Source organism: Hoplias malabaricus, chromosome 8 (genome assembly GCF_029633855.1).
Source record: "Hoplias malabaricus isolate fHopMal1 chromosome 8, fHopMal1.hap1, whole genome shotgun sequence".
In the NCBI taxonomy this organism is placed as follows: domain Eukaryota; kingdom Metazoa; phylum Chordata; class Actinopteri; order Characiformes; family Erythrinidae; genus Hoplias; species Hoplias malabaricus.
In genome coordinates, this window is record NC_089807.1 from 10,854,128 (window position 1) to 10,878,541 (window position 24,414).

At 38.5% G+C, this 24,414-nt stretch overlaps 3 protein-coding genes across 3 annotated transcripts in view; 1 reads left to right on the forward strand and 2 right to left on the reverse strand.

The window, feature by feature from the left end:
* The window catches only part of si:dkey-192p21.6 (uncharacterized protein LOC565246 homolog), a 36,093-nt gene extending 31,083 nt beyond the window's left edge, over positions 1–5,010 (reverse strand). The window contains exons 1-4 of the mRNA XM_066679868.1: positions 4,932–5,010; positions 4,335–4,429; positions 4,059–4,180; positions 2,040–2,164 (exon numbers count right to left, since the gene is read on the reverse strand). Coding sequence (XP_066535965.1) covers positions 2,040–2,164; positions 4,059–4,180; positions 4,335–4,429; positions 4,932–5,010 — 421 coding nt within the window. The remainder of the gene's footprint in view (positions 1–2,039; positions 2,165–4,058; positions 4,181–4,334; positions 4,430–4,931) is intronic.
* A 1,493-nt stretch (positions 5,011–6,503) lies between these two features.
* pcbd1 (pterin-4 alpha-carbinolamine dehydratase/dimerization cofactor of hepatocyte nuclear factor 1 alpha) lies at positions 6,504–9,916 on the forward strand. The gene is made up of 4 exons (XM_066679782.1): positions 6,504–6,622; positions 8,261–8,392; positions 8,530–8,610; positions 9,408–9,916. Exons 1-4 carry the CDS (start codon positions 6,620–6,622, stop codon positions 9,498–9,500), a joined length of 309 nt encoding a protein of 102 aa, XP_066535879.1. The 5' UTR covers positions 6,504–6,619; the 3' UTR covers positions 9,501–9,916.
* A 663-nt stretch (positions 9,917–10,579) lies between these two features.
* On the reverse strand, positions 10,580–23,715 carry sgpl1 (sphingosine-1-phosphate lyase 1). Its single transcript, XM_066679236.1, has 14 exons — positions 23,453–23,715; positions 18,888–19,053; positions 18,429–18,496; positions 17,790–17,937; positions 17,434–17,513; positions 16,511–16,639; positions 15,073–15,161; positions 14,867–14,975; positions 14,683–14,781; positions 14,412–14,558; positions 13,997–14,235; positions 13,656–13,802; positions 13,269–13,389; positions 10,580–12,619 (listed from the first exon to the last, which is right to left on the reverse strand). The coding sequence occupies exons 1-14, from the start codon at positions 23,462–23,464 to the stop codon at positions 12,455–12,457; spliced, it is 1,719 nt and encodes a 572-aa protein (XP_066535333.1). The 5' UTR covers positions 23,465–23,715; the 3' UTR covers positions 10,580–12,454.
* Between the last annotated feature and the right edge of the window lie 699 nt (positions 23,716–24,414).

Here is a 24,414-nt window from a genome sequence, read left to right on the forward strand (position 1 = left end):
TGGGCCAACTCAGAAACTCCATCGCTCTGCTTCACAAGGGAGTTCTCAAGAGCCCAACACTTCCTCTTTACATAACCTGAAACCAGCTTGTCAGAGTAAAATCAATTTCTGCAACCCAAACCGTGGATCACCAATAACCCAATGCACAGAGGCATATTTTCACAGCACATGATGGAACACATGACATGGGCTGCGAGCAGGCATCATCTACAATTAAGGCGCCAGAACGAAAAATGTAAAACTGGCAACCACCAAAGGTACAAGAGGAGGGGCTAGTGTGGAAAAACAAACATGGAAATGGACTTTTAATCAACGAGCAAATACCCACCATGACACTTGCTGCTTCACTATGGATATGCACAAACCCTATAGTGATGGCTGAGCTGCAGGGCTCTGTGCCATGTCCTTGAAATTAACTCAAACTGCATGTTTAAACTGTGACTGCTCCAGAATATCTGCAGTAAAATGGAAAATTGACTTAAGCAGACACTTTTGCATCCAAGAACATATCTTAAGGGTATCCCATTTTGATGAAAATCTCACCAAACATATTGGACATAATGTCCAAGTAAATGTCCTGTGAATAAATTAGCTGGGCAATGGTTTAGACATCACTTGTCAATGCATGCCTTGTTGATGTTCTAAGTACAACATATTTAATATTTTTACAACATTAAAACAGTAATATTAATTCAACCGTTGTCTGTAAGTGCTTATCCAGTTCAGAGTCGCAGTGAGTCCGGAGCCTACCCGGAATCACTGAGTGCAAGATGGGAACACACTCTGGAGGAGATGCCAATCCTTCACAGGGCGACACACACTCACACACTCACACCTATGGACACTTTGAGTCACCAATCCACATACCAACATGGGTTTTTGGAGCGTGGGACAAAACCAGAGAACCCGGGCATGGGGAGAACACACCAAACTCTTCACAGAAATCAGTAATATATTTTTATGAATTAAAAAGCCTGTAGCCAAGACAGTATTTTTAATGCATGATACATTTATATTAATTGCAATGGAATATATCCCAATTAATTTTCCAAACTAAGTGAAATGAGGGGTACAGTCCCAGTGTCAGTTACCTTTGTTTTCTGAAAGTACAGAACCAATTAACTTTGTTTTTTAAGCATTGCATAGAGAGTTGAATATGATCCTGGTCTTATTTGAGTGCAGAGAAATTAGGCAGATATATACTGGTGCAATATGGTCAAAGTATTCTGCTCACAAAGTCCATCTCATTGAAAAAGATCTATAGATACATACACTGAGAGCTTTTCATTCCAGGTCAGTCCAGACCTGACAGTGAATATGCAGTAGTCAGCTTCTCTCTGCCTCCAGGCTGCTGATCACAAGCCCATTACTTAAGTTGTGAGAGCTCACTGGAGCCTGCATATAATCAGCGCACAGTGCAGCTAATGGACACTCATCATACAGCCCACAGTTTAGTCACACTCGCCATATATCTAGCAGATAATGGTTACTTGCCCTTAAAAGTCTGATCTACAACAACATAATCTGCGCTGTTGTAAAGTAGACTCTACATTATGGAGCGTGCTGCTTTCAAAATCCCATTATGCCTTAATCCTCCATGCTCCTCTAATGTATTTCCCTCAGTGTTCCCCTCATGGGGCGTCTATCCAAAACAAACATGGCAGAAAAAGCTTTTCTTTGTGCTGTTTTTAAAGAAAAGGGGGCAGCTTATTTAATCAATACCCCACATATCCGCCCCTGGGACATGAGAAAAGCACTCCTCTATAAAAGTTCAGATCACAAGACATGTTTCCTTTTTGCTGACTCAATTAAGGACTGAAGGGATCAAAGGGGATCTTTGGTTTGACTGAATCATAGAGATTAGTGTGTAGACATCAAACATGCTCAAAAAATAACACTCTAAATTGTGTTTGCATAGCTCCTATTAATGCATCTGCAGATATGTACATCTTAACACACCTTTGCATAGACTATGCAGGCTGCAAGTAAAGGCAGAGAAGATAAACATAATTAGTAGGTGTAAGGCAAGCAGTACCTACGTAGATAGGTATTATTTGGGTCTTTCTCCAGTGAAATAGAGCAGGTCACATTCGATTTCAAGTCTCCAACTCCAGGCTTCACCCAAAGAGTATAATGCCCTGCCTCTTGAAATAAGTGACTCAAGCTGAAATAATAGACAAATAAAACATTACAATGAATCTCAGTAGCGTCACTGTGTATTTAGAAAGATATAAACATCATCAAAGGTCTTGAAAAGATACTTACATACAGTAGCATAATATATACGGAGGTATTTGCACCACAGTTTAATGCATTTTTGATACATACCGTGAAAATATCAGATTTAAACCCTAAATACATTTTATTTATTTTCCAGTCAGAAATACAATTAAATCTGAGGTATTTGTTTTTGGTATTTATTTACAGAAGATATTTCTGAGGACATGCCACTTACGCAGCAACAGGGAAAGTAAAGAGAGAGAGAGAGAGAGAGAGAGAGAGAGAGAGAGAGAGAGAGAGAGAGAGAGAGAGAGAGAACTGATTAAAGTATTAAAAGTTAAAAAACACATGCAAGATCTTGTTGATACAATCAAATAAAAGCATTTGTCTTTGAGAGATAAGAGAAAAACAAGCTCCACCCTTGCTTCTAATCTGAAAAAATACACAGCTGTTTCTATCCATCCTTCCACTGTGTGTGGACAACTCAGCTCTGTGGCTCTGATAGAATTTGTAGCCCGCAAGAAGTTGTTACTGAAAAAAGGAAAGTTAACTCGGATTGTGAAAAGCGGAAAACACAACAAAGGATTCAACTCTCAATTGTTTGCTGACAGTTACACTACTGTATTTAAAAGATATGTTTTCCTCTACTTTTTAGGAAGTTAAACAGTTTTGCTTGCAGCAGGGGTTTGCATTTAAAATATTTAACTGACTTAAAATATATTCTATATAAGAATTTATATAAAGTCTAACCATATGCTATTCAGTGTGTACTGTCTCACAATACCACCGTGAAAAACAGTTAAAAAGTATGTCACAACACTCTTACTAGTGTTGGGACTTATCTAGTTAGTGTTCTTGTTTATTGTTATTTGTTAAATGTGTATTTAGTGGACTGTTGTCCTAGCTCATATGTATTAATATGGTCAGAGTTTGGTAATTCTAGTCTTTTGTGTTGAATGCTATTCTCTGTGTAAGACAAGGTGCTGTATGCAAGAGGCTGGAGGGAGCCATCTAGAGCACAAGTGGTAGAACTGCAACCACATTCTACCCTCTCCTGTTTCATCCCAAAAATGTGCTACAAGCCTTTATTGATTGGCCTAGGGATGACATACCAGCCGGCATGTTCATTGGGGGAGGAGGTGGGTCAATAATGGCTCCGTCTGGAAAGGGACCTCACTATTGATCTTTAAGAAGCCCAGGACTAAACCCAAGCCTGGGGGCAGGGGCGAAAGACACTGCACCTCATCTTACGCAACCAGATACCCCACCACCAGTTTAATAATGACCCCAAATGGAATGCCTCAGCCCTGATGACTCTTAGGCCCAGATTGCTTATTAATATGTTCAGTGACTCTTAGTGTTTAACATGTTACCGGAGGTTTCTAGGGACACTTGCTGCTTTGATGCCTTAATGGCTCTTTTCTTTATTATTGGAGTGTCAGCTCCTATTAACCCCAATAGGCAGCAAGATCAATAGTAAGTGAGATATCCTCCAAAGGCCAGCACTCAGGACCTAGATGTCAGGTCACACGCTGACACAGTACGTAGTGCATAGTTTGAGAGATGGCAAATGGAATCTTCAGCTATAAAGGCTGTAAATTTAGTCTATGTCAAGGTCCTTCAGGCCACGCAAATGGAATGAGCTTGTCTTTCATTGTGATTTACAGAATGTGAGGTTAATGCAATCTGCCCAAATGAAAAAACTGATTTTGCACACAAGAACAAACAGTGTCATTTTAACTGGGGAACAATACTGCAGTTCAAACCAAAGTTACATATAAAAAAAGAAACAAATAGTAAAGTAAATCTGCCCTTACATTTGTTACTTGGAGCCTCACCTGCAATAAGTGCTACTGCCTTTCAGAGGAGTGACCTTTAGAGTCAGTGTGAAAGGTGTACTGACCACAACAGACACATTTCCTGGTCCAGCATCCACGCTGACCAAAGGCTGATACAGACACTGCGTAGATTATGTATGCATCATTTTCACATTATAGCATCTGATATATTAAAACAAATTAATACGCTCATTCTACCTGTTCAGAATCATATACATTAATAATCAGGACTTCTGAGAAAAACACTTTAATTAATCAAAGAACGATGTTATATACCTTATAGCAGTAATCTGAGGTGTAGGTAACAAGCAAGCTTCCAGGCATCTGACTCTGGACTGTTAGTAACGCTTCATCCATTTTCAGAACAGCATCTGAAAGTTGTAGAAAGATTTGCTGATGCACCTAGTAATTTCCATTAAAGTAATACAGTTGGTTTATTTATAATAGACATTTAACAGTCAAACCTGCTATATGACTTACTAAATAATGAGCCATTTTATTAAATCAATAACTGAAATAAATAGAGGGCATAAAGCACCTGTCATTATTATTAATATGACTCATAAAAAAGTGTCCCAGTACAGTTATTCATAAGTCATCAGGGAGATTACAGAACTGGGGCAATCAATTCTCATGTAAGACAACAACAAAGACAAAACGCCCAACCAGTGCTCCATCGTCTCACAAAAGAAAGCTAACAGTCACTCAGACCAAAAATGATCAACACTGACATCTGGAGGAAAAACATCGAACATGGCTAACAAAGGTTAACAAGACTTTACCAAAGACATAAGTCTGTGAAAAGAAATCAACGTCCATGTGTTTATGGGAAGATTGTTAATAACAGTACTGTTAGGTACATTATTAAAATACCTGAATCTGAAGCTGCGTCACATTGTCCCGTAGTGAAAATAAGAAACAAGAAAAAGTGTCTCAGGCTGGAGACTTTCATACTCGACAGTTTGTTTCTCAGCTGAAGGGGTTTATGATACAAATGATTATAAAGTTCAAAGAGAATACAAAGAGTTCAAAGGGCACATTTCACTATTTCCTGGCTATACACTTTTACTAACTCCTGAGTAGATTATTATTATAATTATTATTATTACTAATTTAGTTTTAAATAAAGTTAATTAATTACTTTTGGCAGATAACATAATATTAGTAATGAAACAAAAACATTTTAAATAAATACATTTAAGAATATATTTAAATAAAACAAGGATAACAGGCATCACAATATCAAAACTATATTTGAAAGATAATTTATCTAAACACCTGCAGCACTGGCGGCACAGGTGTTCTCCCTGTGTCCGCGTGGGTTTCCTCCGGTTTCCTCCCACAGTCCAAAAACACACGTTGGTAGGTGGATTGGCGACTCAAAAAGTGTCCGTAGGTGTGAGTGTGTGAGTGAATGTGTGTGTGTCTGTGGTGCCCTGTGAAGGACTGGCGCCCCCTCCAGGGTGTATTCCCGCCTTGCGCCCAATGATTCCAGGTAGGCTCTGGACCCACCGCGACCCTGAATTGGATAAGCGGTTACAGATAATGAATGAACCTGCAGCACTTATGCACATGATGCTGCCCTCTACCCAGATCTCTGACTCCCCCTAAAATTGAATGCAATTCTACCTCAATATTTACATAGATAATTTTTTTCATGATGGACTTTTATTCTCTTTTCTTCTTTTTCTTCTTCTTCTTCTTCTTCTTCTTCTTCTTCTTCTCTCTCTCTCTCTCTCTCTCTCTCTCTCTCTCTCTCTCTCTCTCTCTGTATAGCTGGAACCCTGAAAAATGTAGGTCTAAATGTAACAGGTATACATTTCATAAGTGATTTATGCTGTATAATATGAATGGGCTACATTACAGTGCATAGTTTAGGTACAGACACTATAAAGTGCGCTTAGGTTTAGAGATAAATCTTGTAATGCTTATGGGATGTTTAGAAAAAGCCCCTGGAAAAAGACTAAATCCTGAACCCCAGGTCACAGATCACAGTTCAGTGAACAGGCCTGAGGATGGGGCGTTCTGGTTTATTTACTCTGTGCTGCTTAATCACCCTGTCTGTTGGCTAATGAATTGGTTTAAAAGAATGCTCTTAAGATGATTGCTCTGATTCACAGGGTGCTCATTTCCCTCCATGAGCTTAGGAACCTGTCAGCCTTGAAGAACATGGGATCAGCTTTGAAGGTGTAGAACCAATCCCACACAAGCAGTGAACTAGCACAGGCCTTATATCTAGCTCTCTACAGCTTCATTATTGTGCAGTTTTTCTGTTTGCACACAAGCTTTTAATTGCATTTTGCTGACAGGCTGCAAATGAACTAAAGGCCAGTGTCCCCATCCAGCAGCCTGCCAGTCTTTTAGCCACTGCTTGTTTGTTTTAGCCATGTTTTTGCTCAGGCTTCTGCTAGGGCACCTATTGTACTTGGGCCTTAGGATGAATTCCAGCTGCTGACTGTGGCATTGTGTTTGAGGATCAGAAGAGAGAGAGAGAGAGAGAGAGAGAGAGAGAGAGAGAGAGTACAGACAGACAGACAGAGAGAGGAGAACAGCACCACAATATGGTAGGACTATGAAACTCACTCTTTTTATGATTCTAAATTACAGATCTTGTGATAAGATAGACAGGAGTGTCATCTGCTCTTTGATACATTTATTGCATTCCACCTGTTGCTATTCTAGTACTCTGTACTGACTGTCTATTCAGAACAGCTTATTTTACTGTAGACTTGAGATTTAAATCAAGCACTGAACACTGATTTAATGCAGAGCTTAGAATCACGTTTTTTATTTTTGACTGCTTCATTATAAGAGAGCATCTATTTCTAATTCCTATTTCTGGCTTTATTTTGTTTAAACACATTTCAGTATTTCATGTGATTATGGCTTTAGAACATTGGCTCATTCAGGTCATTTTCTGAAATATTTATGTAGCTTATTGTTTCCTCCATGCTGCTGATTTAGTGCTAGGCTCCTAAAGCCTGCTGGAGTAGGCAGAGAGCAGATTAGACGGTTGCTAGGGGACCTGGTGATGTCACACAGTGTTATCAGTCTGCTCTTCAGCAGAGGCTTTATTTACTATGTGGCGTAACACATATGGATAAAGAGGTAAGGTTAGATTTAACCCCAGGCAAAGGATTTCAGGATCTGTGTAAAGAAGAATATCAAGCAACATATTGTTTAAATATAATGTGTATCTATAATTATTATTAATAAACAAACCTTATAATATCTGTAAATTTATTCCATTGTGAAGCAACAGGTTAAGTCTTTTTGTTTTAGTCATTAAAGTTTAAGTTTAAGTGAAAAATGCAATGAAACATACCCCCCACCAACACACACACATTTTCATAGTCTAACTCTATCTCATTTTCTTTTGTTAGAATTTGTAACCCTTACCTATTTTAAAGTAGGGTCATGTATGTGAAACTCGTGGGATTCTGATTGGCCTGTTCAGAGGGGTAGGTTTAAATATCTTGTGTCCCACACAGGAACCTGTTAAAGTCTCCTGAATCTCAGAATGCCAGTCATCATTGCTTCCAGATGGGCTTCAGAACAACCAATCACAGTCCTTATTTCTGCAGCGTCCCACTTGGCCAAGCACGTTGCAAAATGCATTGCTGTGATATTTACTTTTACAAAATGCCTAAAATGTCATGCATAACCTTAAATCATATAAATGGATATTCAGCATGTGTAATGGACTAAACCTCAGGGTATTCTGTCCTGTTTTAGGTCTCTGAAGAGTATGCTAATTTTTAACAAATTGGATTATTATGAAATCTTTTCTAAAATGTCCTCATATTTAGTAATGTCTTAAATTACATCAGCAGTTAGTTAAGGTATACACTAAATGCTAGAAGTGTGACAATCCTCATAATGAGTTAATTCAGCTAATGAACCCATCTAAGAATGATCCCAATTGTGCGCACCAAGTGTCTATAGTCTCCTAAGAAATGCATGATATGAAATGGGACACTGTGGAGCTGCTGAGCATGAGTCTAAGTTTACCATTCCCAGTGTGAAGTAAAGGTTGAAAGGTATAAATTCCTTCCATAAATTTGGCTGTAGAGTAATGGAACTGCATTCTATGGAGTGATGGGATTCTGTATAATATTTCTGGTATGTGATCCCAAAATTATCATTCAGTGTCGGTACCTGACCGCACTAGAGCTGTAATGAGGTGTGTTATAACTCATCAGGCTGGAAAGATTCAGACTCTGACCCTGGAGGAGAGAGAGCAGCTGCTGCCCATGCTGCACAACGCACAGTGGGTGGCGGTGGTGGGTAGAGATGCCATCTACAAGGAGTTTATCTTCAAAGATTTTAACCAGGTATTCACAGTCATAAAATTATTTGTAATGGCATTATTCCTCAAATCATTCCAAAGTAATACTATCTGTAATTAATATGCATATTTATATTTTCATTCATTCATTCAATTCCTAAATTTTGTTTTATTGCACTGTAGGCTTTTGGGTTCATGTCTAGAGTTGCATTACAGGCGGAGAAAATGGACCATCATCCTGAGTGGTTCAATGTTTATAATAAGGTATTACAGCTATTCTTTATTTTCAGTGCAAGTTAAAGACAGAGTGGGTGATTTATCTAAAAACAGTCTTTGTTATATTTCTGGAACTACTCTTCACATCTCAATAGCAATCAGCAAATTAAATGCTCTGACAAAACATACAAAAAGATTTCTTTCTATACAGTCTGTAAAATCTCTGCCCGGTCATTTCATTCACACCAAACCAAATGATTGGATGGCCTAACTTCCTGTTTACTCTTTAACACTGCCCCCAAGCATGCACTCTCTATACATGTGCAGAGACACCACCTAAGCAAGCTGGAGGGAGAGGGGTCCAGAAAAGTAAGACTGAGGAAGAGAACAAAAGGCTTTCCAACAAAAATGTGCTGGATGGAGCCAGAGAGCAAACCAGAGTGAATAGCTGTAGCTTTTTGGTGGTTTTCTATGTAAGAATGAGACCTGAGGTAGATGTATAAAGCCTGAATATGACACCTTGGGCACGGTGCTTCTCTCTGTCACATTTATCAAGCCGTGCCCATCCCTGTGTTTTCAGGGAGTTTAATTAGAAGGAGGGGGTAGGACTGTTTTTGGTTGGATTTGTTTTCAAAAAGCTACTGGGTTTTATGAAATCACCTACTCCAGCTTTAGGGCAAAGAGATTTTGTTCGAACTTGTTGGGCCATTTATTTTGTTTCACTTAACATGGGATTTACACAATGTAAAAATGCAGCTGCTGTGTTCAAATAATGTTATGTTCTGACGAATGATGGAGTAGATAAGTCTGTATTAACCTGTGTGTGGGTTTTCTCTCTTTGCCAGGTTCAGATCACACTGAGCACACATGAGTGCGGAGGGCTCTCTCAACGCGACATTACTCTCGCTTCTTTCATCGATCAAGCCTTGGTTCTCTGAGAGAAATCCTTATCATCATCTCACTGTCATGGACCAGTCTGAACACCTCACCAGTCTTCACTGGACATAAAACCCCTGTAAGACATATTCAGGGTCTTGGTTTTCGAGACACATACTAAGTCCAGTTTTGGATTAAGCTGCTTTGAGTCCCTACTGAAATTACATATGGCTTGTTACAGACTCGTGATGGATATGAAAATAGGGTAAATCATCCCACAGCAGTAATGATATTATCATCTATTAAGCTACAGATAGCTTTATAAAATAATGGGGCGTGTTTTCTAGCCCTAAACAGTGTCCTCACATATCTTAAATGTATTGTGCCTTTATTGTTGATCTGGTGAACATTGGGCTGTGTATTGTCATCTTTTCCAGAGCGTAGCAGCAAAGACTTACAATCAAAATAAAAATAAAAAAGTGATGTTTAACTTTGTCTTTTTCCACTTTAAAATTGAGTTCTTTTGGTCAATTTCATACATCCTAGAGGGAGTCATTCATTCATTATCTGTAACCCTTATCCAGTTCAGGGTCGCGGTGGGTCCAGAGCCTACCTGGAATCATTGGGCACAAAGCGGGAATTGGGCACACACACATTCACACCTACGGACACTTTTGAGTTGCCAATCAACCTACCGTGTGTCTTTGAACCTTGGGAGGAAACCGGAGCACCCGGAGGAAACCCACACAGACACAGGGAGAACACACCAACTCCTCACAGACAGTCACCCGGAGGAAACCCACACACACACAGGGAGAACACACCAACTCCTCACAGACAGTCACCCGGAGCGGGAATCGAACCCACAACCTCCAGGTCCCTGGAGCTGTGTGACTGCGACACTACCTGCTGCACCACCGTGCCGCCTAGAGGGAATCAGTTGGGGGACTCTAATGGGACAAAACAGTGCTGTTCAGAGGTCTCGTTGACAAAATTGTATTTATACTACACATACTTAGATTCTGCATTAAATACATATTTCCATGATCTATTTATCATAAGTAATGTATTTTAATAAATGATAGCAATAAAAATGGCAAAAACATACTAAAGAGACAGTTTCACTTCTGACCAATGAGAAAGAAATCGCTTTTTAATTCTTCACAAAATCTTTAATGATTTTCAGAGGAACCGTGGAATACAGGGAAGTAGTGGAAGCCGATGATGCGATGTGATAAAAGGTCCTCGCCCTAAAGCTGATATAATCACTGCATGAGCTTAAGACCCTAAAGGCATGAAGGTGAACGCTTCATCATGGAATTTTAGGAATTCTCCAGATTTCACAAATGAAGGTGCCTCTCATAAATTACTTAAACAGTATTGTCAGACATGTCTTTATAGACATTATAATATTTCTCTGGAGGCAAATGGGTTAAATATAAAAATTTGGATAAGAAAATAAAATTCTAAATCATTCCTGCTGTTATAAGAAGTGGTACTTTCCATATTAATAGCATAACCTAAGGCAAACTTTAAATATCACAATGCTACTTTAGTGGTATCATGTTTAAAAATGGTGTCCCTTAAGCGTCCAACACATTTTCATACCCACACATTATAGCCCTGTAATAACATCAAAAAAAGTCAATTCAAACATAATTACATTATTGAAATAAAAGACACTACATCAGTGATGTATAAATGTAAAACACACACAGTGGTCAGACACAAGGAATACGAAATTAAACAGATGACGATATCTGCGGTCATGATTCAGTGGGTACCGTGTCATCATCTCATTTTTTCCCTGTTTGTCCAAGAGCAGTTTTCCCTTAACAAGGAACATTAGCAAGGCAATTCTCTGATGCTCTAGCATCTTCCTGGACTATAAACATAGAATAAAGAAACGCTTTCGAAGGACTTTACATTAGCCATCTTTTATCTTTCTTTCAAAGAGCTCCCAAATGTTACCATTATGTGCTAGGCTTTGACATTAACAGATCGTCAAATTCAGTCACTGATCCAAGGGAGGACACTCACTCCAACAGATAAGGGAAAATATATGTTGGAATAACATGAGGTAGACAGTTAAGGGAACAGTGATTGTTTCAACCACGTATTAAGAATTCAGAGTAATTTAAGTTTGGGTACATTTAGGTGTATATTAGCTGATTTTTTAAAACATAATTTGTAAGATCTAATTTGTTTTTTAGTGAGATACGTAAGGACACAAATCCCTTCTGTTAGTTCAGTGATGATTATTGCCTTATTGTTGAATTATCTCAGTGAGTAAATATTTTATTAAAGACCCATTTTAATGGTGGATCACCTGAGCAGTGCTAATATACTGGCATTTTTGTGCTTTTCAAGTTTCTTTAAACAGTGGCAAAATGGAAATATTTACTGACAGACAATATGTTGAGCCTTGGTCCATATTTAAGGTTATAGTAATGAAGTTGTAGATTTATAATCATGGTCAGTGTCAATCCAGACTAGAGTGTAAGGGTTAAGGAGTTTTGCTATTTCACTTGTGTGGTGCTATTGTGACAACAGTACCTCGAAAAAGTGAAATTTAAAAGTATACAGTACTTTCAGTTTCAGGCCCAGCACAACATGAACATATGTTTCATTCTCAATTAAACGCTCCCTTGCTGATAACCTGAGTTTTCCTGGAGCTTTTGCCTCCAAATGGACGGCTGAAGTAATGTGAACAACAAAAGGAGAACCGTCAATAAACTGATGCCACAAACATTAAAAGACATAACACACTTTGCTCAGCTTCACTCAGAGGAAGATGTCCTTGAACCTTCTGTGCTGACGTTGAAACCATGCAACATACAGTAAATCATCACTCCCCAGGACAGTCAAAAATGCCCAAACTGCATGGAGAACTATGGCTTGTGCTTGAATGAGAAACGACTATATGAGTAATTGAAATGAGGGACAGAAAAGTTAGTAAATAACTGATAAACATGATGAGGGACAAATTGGTGAGCTGCAGGCAGCCAGTCCAGACTCAGTGCGTTTTGGAGCTCCCGTTCATGTGGTTCTTCTTGCTAGTGTGGTGGTTGTTCTGGACCTTAGATACATCAGTGCTGTAGAGGCAGTCCAGGAAACCACACGATATCTCTGTCACCAGTGTCCTGTCAGGGATGGATTGTGCCATGCCATAGATTGCTCCCTAAAATACAGGTTTGAAGCTCCAGTCAGTAAACATGTGAAAACAGTTTACAACTAATCAGAGAAATGAAATGTGAACCATTCACGAAAAACAACCCCCAATCCAGATGGTTGAACATATTACTTCTGTGAGTCAATGCCCAGTAATTCTTAGGGCAAGTAATGGAGAACAGACTGAGACAGATTACAGTGTTCTCGAATGTTGAGGCAGCTGTAATTCATGTGATTCACCAGAGTGCTGCCTTAGCTTAATAACACTGAGTCACCCATAAAGATGTGAAACTTTATGACCAATATCTAACTACTAACTACTGAACTGGATTTGTTTCTTCTAAAATTGAGGGTATCAATAATGAGTTTCTGCCCTTTCATTTTCTTTAACTTCTTATACACTTTTGGGAAAAGTTTACTATACGTTTTGGAAAGTTGATACATTCAGCCACAAACATTTGTGAGGTCAGGTACTGATAATGAAAGATGTCATGAAGATCGTACAAACTGTGTCAGCAATAGGCACAACTCAAAGTACCTGAAGTCACTCTTTAGAATGAGTATCTGTATACTTTTAGACATATGGTGAATATCGTCTCAAAAACAAAATTTATTCCAAACTTAATCAAGCTGTTTAAGTATTTAGCTTTTATTCTCACCTTCCCTGTGGTCTTCTCCTTGGGATTCTTCATGATAATGGCTACTTCTTCCTTCACATCTTTAATAAAATGCTGGGCCACACCTGGCATTGTGTGCAGCATAGTAACACAAATATGGATGCTACAAGCAAAGAAAACAAAGGCAAGCAGTGTTTACTGGTCTCAAGAATGACAGCACTCTTTCAGAAAGTTATCATGTGCTTCAAAAGTGTCTCCTAAACACATTAATACTGTTTACGAGAATGCGTGTTATTACTCAATTAAGTTGTGCACTCTCAGTGTAAATAAGGAATTGATTCAGTTGACACAACACCCATGCAAACGTGTTCTGAAGTAATTCACATGGGATCACCAAGGGTTGTGGTATCAAGAGTGTTTCATTCTTACCTTGATGGGAACTGAAGAGTGTTGAGGTTCCAGCCCTTTGCCGTAAGTGCATTGGACAAACGGAAGATATCAAAAACATTGGAGCCTATGGCTACCACTGATACTTCTGGATTTCCAAACACAAACACTCCTTCAATTTTACGGATTCTAAGAGGAAAACGCATCATTTTAAATATGGTACATCCTCAGACTCAGGTCATTTTTTACTCTAGACATCTTGATATTTTATCTTCCCATTATTCTAAATTCATTTTGCCACGCCATTAAAGATGGATCCACATTAAAGGAGATAAACAACTGCTGAAAATAATTTAGTTCTTATAGACAGAAATCTGTCATACCCAGCTGCAATGGTGCGAGCAGTCTGAACAACTTTTCTGGTGGCATCAACATAGCCATTCTCTCCCATGTGCATCATGGTGGCCCAGCAGGCTGCAATGATACCACCCGGACGAGAACCAGCCATTGAAGGAGATGCATAAATTCCTCCCTGCCAGTCAGGTGCCACAAAGTACTGGTAGTGCCGGTACTTCTTATCCCTGTAGAGCACCACCGAGGAGCCTTTAGGAGCATAGCCGTACTGCAAATATAACCACAAACAACATACTCTTTCAGTTACACCTGAACTTGTTTTTGGATTTTTGGGGGTCATATTTTTCAAACAACATGAGTTAAATAATAGGGTACAATCCATGTTAAATCCTCAAAATCAGAGCAGGAAGCATCTTCTCCCTTCTGTAATATTCAACCTCTCACCTTGTGTGTGTCTGCTGAGATGCTCGTCACACTCTTGACCCTGAAGTCAAACGGTTCAAGTTTGAATCCAGCCTTTTCCATGAACACTATTAGGAACCCACCCAAGCAAGCATCCACATGGAAAGGGATGTTGTACCTTTCTGCCAACTAAAAACAAATCATCACTGCTAAATAAAACAGTATTCACACAGAATTCACAAAAACATTTAAAGTATTATATACTTCTAGTGAAGAGCATTTCTTCTTGTGAATATGAACCAAAGATTCTTACCTTCCCCACTTCCACAATGGGATCTATGATTCCATGAGGGAACTGAGGAGCAGAACACACTAGCATGGCTGTGTTCTTAGAGATGGCTCTCTTCATAGCCTAATTAGGAAGCAAATCGAACCATTATTTATCAGTGAGATCCTGCTGACCACACAAACTGTCTGTCCATTAGGTGCACTCTTACCTTCACATCAACCTTCATGGTTTTCTTATCCAGAGGAATATGAACAAGTTTCATTCCAAAATAATGTGCTGCTTTGTCAAATGCAGCATGGACACTTATAGGTGCAATTCTTTAAACAAAAAATGATAAAGGCACAGACATTAGACGACATAAAATGGCTAATTATACACGTGCAGTTTTTCTAGATGGACTAGAACAGGACATACATTTCTGGATGTTTGATTCCCCTCACATAAGCCAGATCTCTGTATGCTTTACAGGCCATTAGAATGCTCTCAGTTCCTCCTGAGGTCACCTAGGCAAATACACAGGGAACACAGGTTACATTTTTACATGCTGAAGAATATTGAAAGATTTAATTTTATATGGTCACAGTCAAAATACAAACTGTCATCTCCAAAAGGTAACTTTACAGCAGAAGGACAAAAACTTAACTTGTTATTAAGAACTTAAAATGTTATTAAAAATTGTCATAAAATGTCAAGGGTGTTTGGTCAGGCGAGAGTGAAGCACTGGCATCTCTGAGAGAAGAAGTATATTCTATTTGGTAAGTGTCTAGTTCGGAGCAGACCTCTACTGAAATTTCAGCCGCTGTCCAATCATATTCAAGTCCAAACCCAATCTGCCAGGTCCACAAACAGAGCATTTTGCAGCCATGAAGTGAACAAGTGAACAGAGATAATGTTAGATTTTACCAGACTCAAAATGCCCCATTGCCCTTCTAAAAATCTCCATGACCAGAGACGGTGTAAAATGAGAGGAAATATTGGCCTTGAGTTTCAAGTTTCTAAAGCTAGCTCTATCTTCAGCTCTAAAGGTGGATCAGAGAATTCAAGAAACTGGCAAAAAATGGCAATAAGACTCAAACAGACACAAGGCAGAACAAAATGTTTAAATAGGAAAATTGTGAATAAGAAACAAAGATCTGCTTCCTAGAACGACATTCATGGTGGAAGGGGAAATCAATGAGTAACACCAGCCTTGTCTGGTTGTAATATTTAATGTGGATTTAGACAGTAGAGGCTTGTAAATGCATGGAAAATTATGAACAATTTTCTGTGTAAATATGTTGATTTTAGTTCAAATCCAAAGTTCCTAAACTCATCACTTGCTTGTTTGTATATGTTCAGTTTTCCTCAGACTAGCGACCTTGGGAGGCATCTGGGGAGGAGGGGGAGAAGGCAGACAGGTCTGTCCACTGTTTAAAAACTGTATGATAGTAGATATTTTAAATGCTTGGTGTCAGTACTACAGATAGCTTCTTCAATGGATTGGTTTCCCAGAGACGGATTAACCTTAGTCCTGGACTGTTTCCTCCTATCAACATGCTGTGTAGACCAGGACTAGGCTTATTCCCTGTCAGAGAAACCACACCAATGTCTTCATTTTGGATAACTTTTGTTGGCCCATTTGTAATGTAATTTTGACATACAAAAGGAAATAAGGCATATTACTTTTGCTCCAACAGCGACAATATTCTCAGTGGTACACACTGTGGTGAGTTGCACCTCACTTTAATAGCATTTACATAGTTACTGGTTTAAAATGGAAGAATGACTATAGTATGTTTTCTTTGAAACTGGAGGTTGGTATTCCCTAATGTCTATAATTCTATATTTGGTTAGTAATTTAAAAAAGACTGACTGTGCCACAGGATTCTGGCCCGCCATTGAAGAGAGCACAAGACATCCGCACCACCTCTGCTTCCATCTTTCTCACCCCGGGGAAGATATCTGGGTGGAGGGGATTACTCCAGGCAAATTCACCATATACCTACAATGGTTTACAAAAATTCATAATCAACATACTTTGACATCATCTGCATATTTAATCATAATTAACATTGTCAGCGATCTCAAAAGAGAAAAATAAATTAAATATGTCTTGCAGTAGGGGTACCACTTCAGAATAAGATTACACATTTTATTACTAGTAACTGTTAATTAACTGTCTATTGATTATTATTACTTATGGTGTTAATACATTAATAGCAATTAATAATCAGTTAAAAAAAAACAGAAAAGGTAACAGGGACTTGTTGTTTGCCAAATATTGAAGCCACATTCATCTACACTGTTAAACCTCAGATCTTGCCAGAAACTGAACTTACTTTATCTTCTCCATCAGTTGCATTAAGACTGTTGGCTGTATCACCTATTTGTTAATAAGTTTAGCCATTTAATGAATTAACTACCAATAGAGTATCGCTTTATACATCAGTGATAATGTGGTTTACCTAAACATGTAAAGTGAATAAAATCATATTCTCAAGTCTGAGTTTATTCTTCTCCTTGTTATTTTCAGTAAGTTCTCTGTCACATTCAGTGTTAGAAATAGAGGCCACTTTCACACTTCCTTTTTCTGTTACAAATGATTATTAATGACTTTTAAAGTGTTCACATCGTAATAAATAAGCCATGTAATAAACAGGCTTTAAAACCATGTATAAAAGACTTATAAATGTATAAATGTGACTTTTTCAGTTTCTAACCACACAGGACAAAACGGGAAAACAAACTTTATTTTAGACTTGCAAAATATCTAATAAAAAACAGGACTGAAAATACCTTCACTAGGAGTTCTGTAAGTTTTTCATCCCCCCAGTAGACAGCCCCTGACACTTTGCCTTTGACCCACTGCACTTCATCTGAAACAGAAAGAACAATGTTGGAAAAGGGTTATGTTGACATGAAATATTGGCCAAAAATGTATTGTGTAGATCGTGTAACACATAAGATCTATAGATATTTTAACATAATATAAACTGATAATCACCAGGAAAACTAATTTCAAAGTATATTTAGTGAAAAAGGCTATTTAAAAAAGAGGCTTCATTGTACTAATTGAAGAGTGCTATAACATAACTGCGATAATATTTTATTTTTGGCATACAGTCCAAGATGAGCAGCTTGAAGTGACTCACTGAGTGTCTGGTACTGTCTGATGCTGTCTAGGACTTGTTTCTGGGAGAGGCCCTGAGCTGGCAGGAGCTGAGTGTAGCTCATTCCCTCTTTCAGGGTGCATAGGCTCTTTGACATGTCATCCAGAGCTTTGTTCAGCTTTTTCTGGATCTACAAAGGAAAGAAATGGGCAATCAGTCTTAAAACACACTGACAGACTTTTAGGAGTTTCACCGCTCACACCTCTCTTAAGGCGGCTGATCTAACTTCATCAGTTTCAGAGACAATTATGTACTGTAACTAATCCTGGTGAATTCATTAATTATTTTCTCAAATCAATTAATTGAGAGTGGAGGCATTTACACTCTTATTAGTGTATGAATATGTATACCATGTTATATGAAATCTGGAAAGACTGTATTCAAGTAATACAATCAATAGAAGCAAAACTCCATTCCAGAAACAGATAAACTGTGCTCTCTTGAAGCTGATGACCCAAAGTAATCCCTGGCATTATCACACTGTCATGATCCAAACTGTGTCAAAGGGTTTCACTGCTCTAGCATCATGAGAAGTGAGTCATAGCCATTTGCCCAGCAACAAAGAAAACCCTGAAGCAAGTTTTAGGGAAGCGGTAGGAGAGAAAACCACAAGACACTTACTGATGCACCAATAAATGGGATTTTCCTGATGAGTCGAAAGCACTGCTTCTTGATTCGTGACTTCAGACCTGCAGATCAAGAGACTAATATCAGACTGTGGTACAAATGTGACACGTTTTGACGTCAGACAACCCTGAATGCATAAAAACACTCAATTTCTCCTCAATTTTTAGGGTTAAAATGGCTAACAGCTTATGTCAATAGAGAGATGGGTTAAAATATAAGACCTCAAATTGTGCTTAAAAAATACAGTATTTGCTTCACAAATGGATTTTTTTTCCATACAATATTTTATTACATTCCCAGATTATTTACAGGGTTTTTGTGTTTAATCATATTTGATTCAATCAATTTCAATTTAATCGCATTTATGCCTTTTTCATCCCACTCTTTAAAGCTAGAATTTTCCATATGTTCTGATACAAAAAGTGACTTATGTAGGCATTTAAGTTTACTCACTCTCCTGTTGGAAGAGGAAACCTTTGGCACGCACTGCAACAAGGGTGAGGAGAACTGTTGCTGCAATGATCTGCCATGCCTCCAGACCTGCACACTGGGAGTTGATGTAACGCTTTGCTTCATCCCAGTAAAGCAGCAGCATCTCCTTATACATGTCCAAGGCACTCTGAACAGAGAAGGAGAAATACACATTATAACTTCGGTGACCTGATCATACAACCCACATTTCATTGCTTTCCAATTCAAAACATGTATCTCAATTTATTAAGTTTACTACATTATTTGAACACAGCAGCTGTCCTTCACAGTGTGTGTAAATTTCATGATGAATGGACCAACAGAAATCTTTTCATGTCCATGGAAAGTTAAGGTTTTATGCTTCACCTGTAAAGTTACTATTTTGGGAGATACATGTTTTAATTACCCAGTTTCCATGACGAACCCACATTTAAATCTCTTAATATTCTGGTTCTTTTCAGAGTACATTTTGCCAAAACAAAAACATTAAAAATTCTCCACACTGCAGTGACTGCAGAACTTACATAAAACTCACTGTTGTATGTGAACAATTCCAATTGTTACTCATGTTTCCACACCATTGTTCAACAAAGACGCCCATCAACTTTCAAATGTCAAGGCTACACAAATAACACTTTACTTCACCAAGTCCACTCTCTTGAGACTGTTCGGACCTGTCAGCGTTCCAGTTTTAATGTTACATTGTATGTAAGACAGAAGACTGATGTTATTAACTAGTGAAAAGTTCTGAAATGTGAAAACTATATTCTTTCCCTGATCACTGTATAGTGTGTTTTATTGAGCTGAGTTATCTTTATACCCAAACAAGCTTTATATTAATATTAAAATTAAAGAACATGTCCAGACCATTGACAGTTAGAAGTGAATACTCAGGTCCACCTACATAACCTCTAACTAATCCTGACAGTCTGGTGAAAATCCAACTTTGTCCTGCCTGATATATTTTGCTGTGTCTTATAAACTATCAGTGAATGTATAGATGACTGAACACAGCAATCTTGGGATGAAGCTGAGCCAGATATCGTATACACACTATACACTACACATCACTATGTGCAATGAAAATACAGAATTGATGAAAACTGTTCTTGGTTACTGTTCTTTGTACTAACTTGGTGAGAAAGTGTAAGCAAACACATAAGTAAAATATGTTCATAATACATTATTACTGTACTTCAAAGATCATTTTCCAGGGCACTAATAAACACTATATCTATTTTGAAAATGTACTTATCTTGTTTTACAACATAAGACGCATTACTAGATAACAACATGGACCGTTTCTCAACGCACCAATTCAGATGAAGGCTAAAGGTCCACTAGATAATATTTTAAATTACCACTTTCATAACTGCTGAATGAAGGGTTCAGCATACGGAGCGATCTCAAAGAACCATTGTACAGAAATCTGATAAGATTGTTGATCAAATTAGATGACTAGAAATAGCAGTGAGGTAAACAGGCAGATTTAGTCCAAAGGAGTGGCTTGTTCAAGAGTCAATTGTTCTTGGTCATTCTTGGTCTTTGAAAAACAAAAATAAATAATATTAATTAATAATTAATTAATTAATTAATAATAATACTAAATAATACTAATACTTTAACTGAGAAAATGTACACTGCTCAGCTAAAATTATCCTGAAAAGTTAATACCACTTTCACATACTATCCCCCCTCCATTCACTTTCCCTGAATGTTATACATAACTCTTCTAAGAGGTCTGTCACGGGGTAACAAATGAACCAATTAAGATTACAGACTACACCCAAAGAATGCACAGTTAAAATCCTGTCTAAGCTCTCTGACAGGTTTGGCAGGGTTATCCAAGCCTGGAAGGCCAGTAAACATGTCAAAAGGAACCAAAAGAAACTGACTGGGAGGAATGGCCTTTGTGATGTTAGGATTGAAATAAAAATGAGCACAAGAATGCAGTACCTAAATCTGGTTATACACGTAATGTCACAGAAAACATTTTTAAGTGCACAGGTGATAAGGCTAAGACAGCGTTTGTCCTCAGGGGCAAAACGGCAAATCTGATTTTTCTGCATATCTGACTTAAGGCAGTCTGATGTCTGAAAAACCAGTGTGACTGTACAAGCAAATTCAACTGTAGTGTGCACACTGGATTTATTTATTTATAACTTGCAAAGGGGACACTTGGGAAACTTAATCACACAGTATTTAAATGTTCTTGCTACACTACTAATGCCTACTGCCTTCTTGTACCACCCTCGCAAGCTAGCACCTTAATGTTTTATTAGCAACCCTAAAATGTGTGAGATTTCAGAATAAGTTCATTAGAGATTTGGTTTTGGATTTACTACAACTGTCTTTTCATAGGATTATCCATTTAATCACTCTGAGAAGCTCAAAGAAGGGCAGCTTTCCTTGTCTGTTCATCTATCCTGGCACTAATGTTCACTGCTGAGATGAGGCATCACTAATCATAAACAGCTGAGATTAAGTTATCTCATACAGGGCAAAAGGCAGAAGAGTAATAATATGTTTGAGCAGATGAAGCCTTATACACGTGTGTTTAGTTATCTAACACGTTTCCTTCTGTTTTTGAAAGATAATGGGATTGAGTGAGTTTTCTGAATGAAAAGGACTTGTCAGTTTTACAAGGCACACAGCTTCTGAAGATGTTTATCACCCAGTGGGTTGGAGGCATGAACACCCTTGTTTCCCTGGTGCAAAACTGTCTTTGTAAGGAAGCCTTTGTTGAGTCTGAAAGAAGATCATATTTCTAACAGAGTCTAACTGGTGTCAGAAAGCAGCAGAGTGTTAAGCATCGCAAATTGTTCTTTATCTGCTGCTTCAATTTGTGGCTGACTGAGCTGAACCATTTATGGAATTTATAGTGAAAGTATATCCCTACTTTCTCTTTTTTCAGAAACAACAACTTACTAAATACAAAGATCTTTATTTCTGTATTTAATTTTCTTATTAAATCAAATCCAGAAGCTCAATCGGTTCTATATCTCGATGGAGTTTAGTGCATGATGCATTGGACCATGGTGGTCACAAACATTTTATTGCACAACACATCACGAGTGGCTGACTTAAGCTGTGAAACAGACGTAACAGATGTTGTTGGACGGCAGTCAAAGCAGATCTGCCCATTACCCTCACTGTATACAGCTTTGTTAATAATAGAACTTCCTGTACGTTTGTAGTTCACACAGGAATTCTCTTGATGGACGAGCACACAATGAACTGTTCCCATTTCAAAATCCCCCCTACTCCACCTGCAGAAACAGAGAGTGTGTTTTCACTTGGACACTTGGTCAATAAACATGTTCTATACATAGGTCTGTCCCCTCACACTGAACCAATGAAAACTGAGATCTGGGTTAAAAAAAAAAACAATGTTTTTCTGCACTTGAAACAGATTTTACAGAAAGTCCTCACAGGTCCATGACCCCTAGTGCACAATTACATATAAATATATGTTTTTACAATTACAGCTGATAATGATTTATATATTTTAGATACAATTTTACCTTACAGCATCCAGTAGCTCCCTGCCAGGAATATATTTAAAATATATAGTCCCTTTAAAATACATATTTAAATATATGATTTTTTTTAAATAGTGTGTAAAAACAATGTTGCGTCATCATGCAATCTACCTGTAAACAGAACAAGAAAACTGTTTTTATAGACCCCCTCCAGTGGAAATCAAGTTGTTTGCCTTGTTAACATGTCTGCGATGTTTATAGACTAGAATACATATCATGAGTGAAATAAAGTCATCACCATTGCAGGTCATCAATTTTGTATCTGCGGTGTTATAAAAACAGCCATAAATGGGTAAATTCGGACCGGCTGTGTTTCACGTGTCAGAAACCAAAGGAACCTCTCCTATTGGAGGATAACTGCACATTCATTAATCCACTTGTACTGAGCAAAACAAAGGTGCAGTTACATCTAAGACACATTAAATTACTCTGGTATTTTTTTATTGGATATAACTTATAAATTTTTAATTCCGATGATCAGAGATGCCTTTTTAAAGCTTTAATCAATGAGAAATAATGGACTTTAACCATTCATTATGTGATGTAACCTTTAGAGGTTTAAAATGTTCCAGACATCTGGTTCCCATCATCAATATGTGAACATCTGTAACTCTTTTTCCTTATAATTCAGCCCTGAATAACTTTTAAATGGCATTTACAGCTTCTTTTGTAATTCTGTTCATTTTGCTTTTGGAAAGATACATTGATTTGTTTGTTTAGGTTTACTTCACATAAGAGGAATACTTGTAGCTACTTGACCACTGTGGCGATACAAAGTGTCAAAACTACTGCTGATCAGACAGTGACAGTCTTAGATCTCCCTCTGTGACTGAAGAACTAAAAACCCAGATTAAAACCCTATTTCTATGCAGCCAGTGTAAACTCCAGGGAGAGTTACTGCGCTCCGTACTGGTCTCTTTATCATGACACATTTTAGATGCCCTGCTTCCCTTCTTGTAACAAACAAGTTCTTGAACTGGGTTTAAAACCGTAGACAACACTTACCCAGTAGTCCATATCGGTTGTCAAGTGCAGAGCAGACGAGAACAGACGTGGCTGCTGCCTAACAGTGAGAAACCCAAGTGCGGAGACCTTTTGTTTGAGTTCTGTGAAAACCGACGGCCGACTTTACATGACACAATCACGGGCTCAGCCTTAGATCAGGAAGTGCTCAGTAAAAGGCTGTGGGATTCGTTATACCGTTAGAGAGCGTGCACACGGAGGCCGGACCTGCGCTCAGGAAATCTCCAAGCCATAAGACCTTCCTCAAACGGTCCATTTCAATAAGAAACACAATGTAGAGATCTGCATTTAGGTCCCTCTCAACCACAACAAGCACAGAGAGCGTCGACAGTGACGTTTTCCGGGAGACCTAGTCCCTACACTGCAGACTACACTAGGGCTGAGTCTCAAATCCCTCCATGCTCTCTATGAAGTGCACTATCTAAACGACTTATTACGTTTTCGCTTCTTCGCTTACAAAGTGCTCTGTTTGTTCAGTATGGAGATGTCCACACGTGTTTGAGTCTTTGATTACTTATTACTACACATAATATGCACTGTTTATGTGCAGAGCCCGTTATTTTAAGACCGATGTAGTCCACTACTTATGGAGCACGGAGCCGTTTGGGACCCAGCCACGCTAGTAAACCTCCCAGCGTAGGGCTGAATCACAATTGCCTCTCCACCTATAAAGTGCACTTTTGGGCGTGAGCTTTGCCTGACGTAAACAAAGACTACTGACGTGCAGACTGACCAATTAAATGTTTACAGAGAAGGTGATCGACCAATAACGGTAGCTCTACAGTCAGACCGTCCAATCCGAAGATTTTAGGCTACTTCACCACGCCCCCTTCTCACTCAAGCGAACCAAACGGAGTAGTGGAGGGGGGGGGGGGGGGGGGGGGGGGGGGGGGGGGGGGGGGGGGCGGGACTAGTTTGTGAACGAAACGCTTCTCGAAGTTTTA